The 9,309-nt window shown below is 44.1% G+C and overlaps 1 protein-coding gene across 1 annotated transcript; it reads left to right on the plus strand.

Annotated features, from left to right (window-relative positions):
• The first annotated feature begins 2,764 nt into the window (after nucleotides 1–2,764).
• Nucleotides 2,765–9,031, plus strand: LOC115084492. The gene is made up of 2 exons (XM_029589422.1): nucleotides 2,765–5,386; nucleotides 6,630–9,031. Exon 1 carries the CDS (start codon nucleotides 3,808–3,810, stop codon nucleotides 4,975–4,977), a length of 1,170 nt encoding a protein of 389 aa, XP_029445282.1. The 5' UTR covers nucleotides 2,765–3,807; the 3' UTR covers nucleotides 4,978–5,386; nucleotides 6,630–9,031.
• The last annotated feature ends 278 nt before the right edge of the window (nucleotides 9,032–9,309 follow it).

Consider the following 9,309-nt stretch of genomic DNA (forward strand, 5'->3'; position numbering starts at 1 on the left):
AGGTTGCTGGGTTTGATGGACCCTTGGTCTGACCCAGCATGGCAATTTCTTATGTTCTTATACACTTGGCAGGCCACTCAGCAATGCTGCGGATATGCCTGTCCACACTTACCACTGCTGGTATTGCTTGTGTTGTAGGTGGCATGAAAGATAAGGGATGGGGATGCAACACAGGAGTGCCAGAAACAAATGAACAACATAGCTCCTTTCAGCCACATCTATGTGAAGAAACTAATATCTACATACTTGAGGCCCATGCAGAGACTTGTAGGCTCTTGAAAATCCCCCATAAATTAACAGGGAACAAAGGGAAAATTGACACACCGGGCTACCTCCTGGTGAGCTAGGATGGGATGTAATCGAAGGAAGGGGTTGGCCTTGTGCTGAGATGGGTTGAGGTACACTCAAAGATAGGGGGATGAGGGCTGGAGGCAACTCACTCCTCTCCCCATGACCCAGATAATTTCCAAACAACCCATCCACCAACATAAGCAACACAACAATATTGTGGACATATGCCCCTCCACTAGGGTTGCCAACTTTTACATTGACCAGGACTGGATACTCGAGGAATGGGGGGAAAAAGAGTGATAGTTTACATATTTCCATAAATTTTTAATAAATTTGCATAAAATGTTAAATCATGTGTGTGAACTACTTTCCAGCCTCTTGAGTAATGAAGGAGAGCCCCTGCCACTCAGTTGCTCCCCATATCTTAGCTCAGCTCCATGGAGCAGGCTGCTATAGATCTCTACACAGAAATTACACGCTAGCAGAATACCTCACCTAAGTCACACATGCAGAACAGACTCTCACCAAATACAGAATAAAGAGACCATAAAGTATAAATGCAAAGATGCAGACAAAATCTAAACTGGAAACTGCACCAAGCTGGATTGTATGCTGAGCAACAACTGTATGCTGAGCACCTTTCCTTATAATACAATTAAAGAAATAGAAAATAATCATAACAGTAAAACCCAACAAATAAAAAGAAAAAATATTTCAAAATAACTGATTAATAGAACATCCAATAATCAAAAATGTATATAAAATGTTTTAAAAGTTCACCAAACAACCATAAAATATTACAAAACAGCTAACATCAACTAACACCCAGTAATTAAAACTTATAAGAATATTTAAAAAATTCCTCTCTTTCCATACCTGGAAACTTTTGATTTCCAGTCACCCTGAAACTGGATTATTGGAGGGTGTGTGTGCGATTGGGTGGGGGTCTCTCCTCTCTCTTATATACACGTTCATTCACTTTCTCATGCATTCCTTCTCTGTCACTCAAACACACGTTTCCTTCATTGCACACACCCACACATGCTCCTTTCCTCACACACATGCTCATTCACACGTTCCCTTCCTCACACACACTCTCGCACATACTCCCTGCCACACGCACTCTCTCACACATGCTCCCAGAGGGTCAGAAGGATGCTGGGTAGGGGAGGAGTAAAAGAGTGAGCCAGGACTGTAAGAAAGGGTGGGCCCTGGGCAACCGCACAGGGTGCAATGTGCAAAGTCTGGGAGGGAGGCATTGATGCACGCATCAGGGGCCTGGATGCCAGTGCTGCACGCCATCCCTGTAATGGCATGAGCTCAGTTGGCCAGTCATGTCACCCAGGAAGGTTCCCCACATGACCAGCCATGCTCCGTGGGCCTGCCTGGGGTATAGGGCAATCCAGTAACAGGAAAGCAGGGTGATACTAAGCAGGGAAGTGCAACACTGGGTTCAGGGCTGGGGATGCTGGGCCGGGAGAAGGGAATAGAGATGTTGGTCGGGAGGTCACTGCAGCACACTACATTTTTGTTTAACACTAGGTAAATTTCAACTCAACTAAGTGGCAAATTAAGGGGGTCATTTTCTATAGCTTTCGCACGCGAAGTCCCTTTTCACGTGCAATAGCTAGATCGGGGCGGATTCGGCGCCGGGGTGGGCACGGTGAAGACATTGCATGATGGCGAAAAGGTAAGGCCCCTTATCGCCGCCATTAACGCGCCCAATAGCACCACCTTTCACAGTGGTGCTATTGGTTTGTGAAAGCCAGCAGCAATAACACCGCGGTGGTGCGATCGCTGCCGATTTCGCCCCCTGGTACCACACGATTCACTAAGGCCTGCAATTTTAGAAAATCCAGGCTTAAGATGGTTTCTGTTTTCGTTTTTCCTTTCTTTACAAAAAAGGACTGTTTCCCTAGTTGGATTGCCTGGCTCTGGCTGCCACAGCAGCAGTCAGGAGAAGAGATAATAGCCAGCCAGCCAACAGAGAGGGAGTGCCAGCAGAGGAAGTAGAACATTAAACCCCCCGCCCCCCCAAAAAAAAACCCCAAGAAAAATGGGGAGGGGGCTGCCAGCCCACAGTGATGAAAGGTAAAGCAGCCAGGCAAATTAAGACCAGAGGGGCCGATGCAATATAGTGCGCTTAGCCGAGCGCAGTTTAACCCGCTATCGACGCGGGTTAAATAGGCGCTAATCCACCCCCTAATGCAATACGGGGATTAGCGCCTATTTAACGCACGTCCGACGCGGAGTGAATGGGACAGCGCTCATCACATGCAAATGCATGTGAATGAGGCTATTACTCATTCACTCCAAATGCAAAAAGATAAATGTGCATCTCAGGTGTTAATAGTTGAGCGCATTGAAATGAAGTACAGAAAAGCAGAAAAAACTGCTTTTCTGTACTTCTTTTTTAAAGTAAAAAAAATAAAACAAAATAACTTGGCAGACTGCCGAGATATGAAGACCGACGCTGGTAAACTCAGCCTCGGTTTTCATAACCTTCCTAGCGCGACCCCCTGTAAGGAAAATGTTGCTGCCAATAACTGATTGTGCAACAAAGACTTTGGCTGCTCGTGCCGGGGACACGCTGGCCTGATCAACCAGCCTATGCCCAAGGAAGAGATAAGTCAGGCTTTGTGGTAGCAACTGTTGGCGACAGCACAGGGATAGCAACTGTTATCGACTGTTGGAAACTGTTGGCAACAACAGGGGAAACCATAGTGATCAGCAACTTTCCTGACGTGTATAAAAAGCAGAGGGGTGGAACGGCGAGACAGGAGTCTTTTGGAGTGCCTTCGTAGACGTACGAAGTGCTGCAGATTCCCCTTCTTCGCCTAATCAATTGACCAGACTTCTCGCACAGACAGGCTGATGTATGAGGGGTGAGGAAACCTGAATATCCATGGACAGGTATGTGACTTTGTATATATGTATAGAACTGTAAGCTTTGAACTGTGACGTCATGCAAATAAATGATATCATAGAGAGCATGTGGCAGTGCTTTTATTCTTGCTCCACACAATTGGCGTAGTCGGCAGGATGTCTGTGTTTAAAAAGAAATCCAAAGAGACTAACGGAAAAACAGACGGGGATAGTTCAATAGATCTTAAAATTCCCGGCTGGGAAAAAACCCCGTATCAGTTATTGGCTCAAGAATGGGCAGTTAACACTGGCTTAGCAGAAGCATGGGACATAGGCAGTGAATCGTTAGATATAGTGAATCAATTGCAAAAGATTCCGGTAGTAAAAGGAAAAGAATTAGCTACTGTCTTAGCAGGATATCGGAGATGTCATGAACAGAAAAATGTTGTGCAAGAATGCCTAGCAGCTTTAGATAAAGAACTAGATGAGGCCATACAGGCCAACATAATGCTACTGTGCCATCTAGAGGCTTATAGGAATAAGTCGGAGCAATATCAATCGATTGCTGAACAAGCAGCAGTCCGATTAGCACAGCACAAATATAGGAAGCGGAGAGGTTGAGTAAATCATGCTAAAGTTAGGGCTTGCATAATGAAAACAGAATGGGACCCCGAAACATGGGATGGAGATATATGGGATTCCACAGATAGTGAAAGAGAAGCCGAAATAGACCCGCCGTCTGAAACTATGATAGGGCAAGCATGCCCCGTAATACGTAGAAAGTTAAAGCAAGCTAGCGATGGGGTGGCAGTGGCTAGTGAAGCCACCCAGGTGCTGGAGGATTTTTCACAACATGAGATAAGCGAAATTTTAGACAGAATGGGACAGCGTCCCGGCGAATCCTTAGATAAGTGGCTAGTCCGCTTATACGAGTCAGGGGCAGAAGACATTATCATAGATCAAAGAGATGTCAAGTATTTTACCATGATATCAACAGATCCTGAGATTAGAGCTGCAGTTAGAACAGTAACGGGGGATGGGAACATGACCAATTTATTCATGGTAGTTGCCTACGCAGCTAAATCTCGATATCTTAGTATAATTGACTGGCCAATAACTTCGCGAACATTATATTCCATGAGGGATATTATACAGTGGATTAAAGAATTAATGATGCAAGTATGGTGCATTCAGGGGGTGCAAGGCAAATTTACCGCCCTGACACTTCCTCATACTGCACGCACTGATATAATGAAGAATTTGACTCCACAACATAAATCGATTATGTTGACTTTAATGATTAATAATGCGGAAAAAACAATTGGGGATTTAATCAAAGCAATTCGGGAGGTTTTAGAGCTGGGAGCCTGTGACACGGGCGGGCGTGAAAAGAGATATTTATATGAGAAAGATCATATAGGCGCCCGAGTCCCTGAACGAATGGAAAGTGCACCGAAGGGTTTCAGAGATCTTAGGAATAGAGAGACAGAGGCTAGGGTTTCCAGAAGGGATACGTTTGCCGCTTTAATAGAGGCAGGGGTGGCCAAAGACAAAATCGATGGCATTCCCACCAAAGAAATGTATAAGATGTATCTACAGAAATGTAAAGGTAAGCCTAAAAAGGTTTACAATACTGAAAAAGGAGGAGAGGATGTTAGTTGTATGTTACTGGAGAAAATGTCACAGTTGTTACAGGAGAAGAAGGAGAGGGAGGCGAATCAGACCAACCCTTTCATAAATCAGGGCAGTGCAATCCCTAGTGCCCCACCTAAGGGACAGGACAGTACCCGGATATATCCGGACCTGTCCTGGGCACAATAGGAAAAGGGCCATACCCCCCGCGTTGCTACCGCCACAACAGATAATCGTCTGCATATCGGGGTGGAAATACAGTGGCGACATGGGCTCTATTAGATACAGATCAACTAACCCAGAATCATGAAATTTTAATGGATGCCAAAATGACACCGAGGTGAATGGAAGATACATCACCGCCCAGTATGGGGTGCTGATATTTGGCAAAACTTTGGACCGAATGCCATAAGAAAAAGGTTACTGTTTTCCATGTAGATGCGCATGTGAAAGACACTTCTTTGTCTAACTTGTACAATTCCATTGCAGATCAGCATGCCAAAATTAGAACAACAGCCCTTGATCACACGGAAGAAAGTGGGCTCTGGAGATGGGCTCGTTGCAAAAGCGGTCATTTAGGGGCAGAAGCAAGTCACAGGTGGGCACAAACCCGAGGGATATCAGGGTCCCTATCGGACTTTCAAAATATTGCTAAACAGTGTGAATATTGTCAATTATCCCATCCACGGTCCCCGCATGCAATCGAAAGGGGGAAAATACATTGGGGATTAACACCCGCTGCTATCTGGCAGATTGACTTCATAGGCCCCTTACGTAAGTCTCAGGGAGATATGTATATATGCACTGCAGTAGATACCAATAGTGGAGCATTAATGGGAATATCAGCCCCTGAGGCTAACCAAAAAGCAACCTTGAAATTGTTACGGGAAATGGGCCGATATTATGGAATACCCTCTCAAATACAAAGCGATAGAGGGACACATTTTACTGGACAGACTGTACAGCAGTATGCCAAAGACAACTATATTGAGTGGATCTTTCATATACCCTACTACCCCCAAGCTGCGGGGTTAATGGAGCGTATGAATGGAATTCTAAAAAATATGTTGCGATCCTTGACTAAATCGCATACTCTCAAGGGATGGAAGCAGTATTTACTGATAGCATTACAGTTATTAAATAGTAGACCATTGAAAGAAAGTGGAAGGACACCTTTTCAAAAAATGTATCAAAAATCTGAAGCAATAAGTATTACATCTTTGGAACAATGTAACATTATCTGTTGGGCGACAGCGGAGGGTAGTGTAGAATTACCAAAGCAGAATAGCTCGGATGCAGCGGGATATGACATGAACAATCCCACCGCATTAGTAATCCCTCCCCAACAATCACTTTTGTATGATATGCATTTTGGATGTAGCATCCCCAAAGGTCATTTTGGTTGGGTAAGAATTAAGTCAAGTTGGGCAAAACAGGGTCTTACAATCTTAGGAGGCATAATTGACGCAGACTATAGAGGTTCTATTTTTGTAGTGTATCATAATTTAACAAAAAGTGAAATATATATCCCAGCTCATACTAAGGTGTCCCAATTGATCATTATACCATGTCACACAGATACAATGACATGGGGGGGTCCCAAATAAAACACCAAGGGGAAGTGCTCTTGGAAGCACTACTATACCACTGGAATCATTACATCCTGGGGCAAAAATTTGGATATTTTCCCCTAATCGGGAACCACAAAAAGGTGAAATCCTGGCGGTAGGTAAGGATGCTGTCCTTACAGTACTGGCGGAAGGTGCAGATGTCTGGCAGCAGGTACCGAGCATGCGCTGCAAGTTATGGGAATAAAAGTTTTCCTTTTCTTCTCTTAATAGGATGGCAGTATCCTCTTCAATATCCTCTTTGCAACGATCTTGACGCTACTAGCCCTCCTGGTCATATGGGCCCTGACCGTTGGAAACACACCCTCCTTAGCGCAAGGTGGATTCCACAAGCTACTATCAAAGATCCAAGCATCAAATCGGACAACGTGGAAGTTATTCCGTAATGCAACCTGTGACAATTGTAATTTGTGGAACTTTATGATAGAAAATATTACTCCGTACACTATATCTCTTAATAATATCAACCAGTATGTTTGGCTATATCAACATGATGCGAACGCGACCCTAGAACTTCGTAATACTACAGAATATGTTTGTAGAGATTTTGATTATACTTGCTTCATGGGCGCCCCACGCGCCCTACGATACCAATGTAATAATGTTTCTGTTGCATTACCTACCATTAATGTTTCCAAACCAGCTTGGATACTCGGCTGCATGGAGTCCAAAGCAAATAATACATCTGATGTGTTTAAGTATTATTGGATCATGAGTCAAGTGTCCCAGCCTCAGTTTCGAGAACAATCCCTAATTCGCCTACCAGAAACTTGTGTTACGGTAGTATTTTATAAAACTGTTCATAAACTATATTTTAACATATCTTTTCCCCTCATACCCCGTACTAGAAGGAGAAGGCGAGAATGGTACGATACTTTATTAGGAAGTGCTGGCCTAGGGGTGGGAGTTCTTAACAGCATAGATGTAGAAGTACTAGCGGGCAAAGTTGCTCGAGCCGGCACAGACACAAGTACCGCTCTTAACCTTATGGCCGATTGGATGTCCAACAATATGAATCTTTTTCATCAAACATTACATTATTTGCAAGCGCAATCTGATGCTCATAAGAAAATATTTGCCCAACAAGTACAAACTATGAAAAATATTTCCACATTGTTCAATTGGGCGCAAGCTCGATTGCAAATTCTTTATCTTACCCAACAATTTCAATACGTCCAGACACAATTGTATATTGAACAAGCTCCTATATGGAAAATTTTGTTTGAACGATATGTACAAAAATTTGATCCCCTATCCTATCGGGTGGAAGCCACGACCCGAACAAACTAATAGTAACCAACAATATTGTACTGGGCTGATTGAATGGTACTACGGCACCAATGTAACAGCATGTAAATTCATAGCACTCCCATTTCATGTTTGGTCCCCTTCAGGAGCTGTAATAGTCCTACCAATTTTCTCCGGTAAATGGATCTTTCCGGATAATCGAACATCCTCCTTAGATAATTGCGTTCCCCTTCTGTCAGGACATTTTGCTTGCCATTTTTCAGTATCCCGTGTTAAAGAGGACTGCACTTTGCAACATTCCACAAGTGAATGCGACTTATGGGTATTACCTGCTCAGGCACACGGATTCACCGTAGTCGCCCCTCAAGTGGTTTGTATTTATAAAATTCCTCCTTTAGTGGTTGTATATATAACATTTCAGTGTTTTTGTTTGGTAATATCACGTATTACTTACCTGCTAAAGATACACTAAATATCTCTACGGGGGTAAATTATATCGACTACCTTTCTACAGATGCCCCTGTTAGACCTACGGCCTCTGCAAAAGGCCATAAATGCGTCTCATCAGTTACAACAAATACTAACAAAGTTGAATAAATCTACCGACATTGTGTTACTGAACACTTTGTTCCTGAAAGATAAATTACATTCGTTAACTCAACAAATTGTTGATAATACCCATCACTCATGGTGGGATATTTTTACTGGCCACTCCCCTACTGCCCAACAAACACTCAAGTGGCTATTTCATCCGATTCTAGTACTTTGTATCATTAGTATTTTGTGCCTTACCTGCAATTATCTCACCTATCGTGTGCATCGCCTGTCTCAGAGAACCCCAATCAATGTTCATACTGCCTCTTATGCATACGTGTTGGAAACTTGCTGATCAAGGGGTGGAGTGTAAGGAAAATGTTGCTGCCAATAACTGATTGTGCAACAAAGACTTTGGCTGCTCATGCCGGGGACACGCGGGCCTGATTAACCAGCCTATGCCCAAGGGAGAGATAAGTCAGGCTTTGTGGTAGCAACTGTTGGCAACAACACAGGGATAGCAACTGTTATCGACTGTTGGCAACAACACAGGGGAAACCATAGTGATCAGCAACTTTCCTGACGTGTATAAAAAGCAGAGGGGTGGAACGGCGAGACAGGAGTCTTTTGGAGCGCCTTCGTAGACGTACGAAGTGCTGCAGATTCCCCTTCTTCACCTAATCAATTGACCAGACTTCTCGCACAGACAGGCTGATGTATGAGGGGTGAGGAAACCTGAATATCCATGGACAGGTATGTGACTTTGTATTTATGTATAGAACTGTAAGCTTTGAACCATGACATCATGCAAATAAATGATATCATAGAGAGCGTGTGGCAATGCTTTTATTCTTGCTCCACACACCCCCTAATTTACATATTGCATGGCACCCTCCTTGCGGGCGCCATGCGTGCGTTAAAGCGGGTGCTGAAAAGTCAGCACCCGCTTTCCACGAAGATTATTGCATCGGCCCCGGAGGAAGAGGATGGAAGGCATGGCCTACAGTGAGTAGCAGAGACATACACAGTGAGGTGGGAAGAAGAGGCTGCAATTCTGATGGGCTGAGCCATGGGTGTCGAAGAGGCAGCTGTGGTGGCAGGCGGTGTAGGT

This window comes from Rhinatrema bivittatum, chromosome 2, assembly GCF_901001135.1.
Source record: "Rhinatrema bivittatum chromosome 2, aRhiBiv1.1, whole genome shotgun sequence".
Classification (NCBI taxonomy): Eukaryota; Metazoa; Chordata; class Amphibia; order Gymnophiona; family Rhinatrematidae; genus Rhinatrema; species Rhinatrema bivittatum.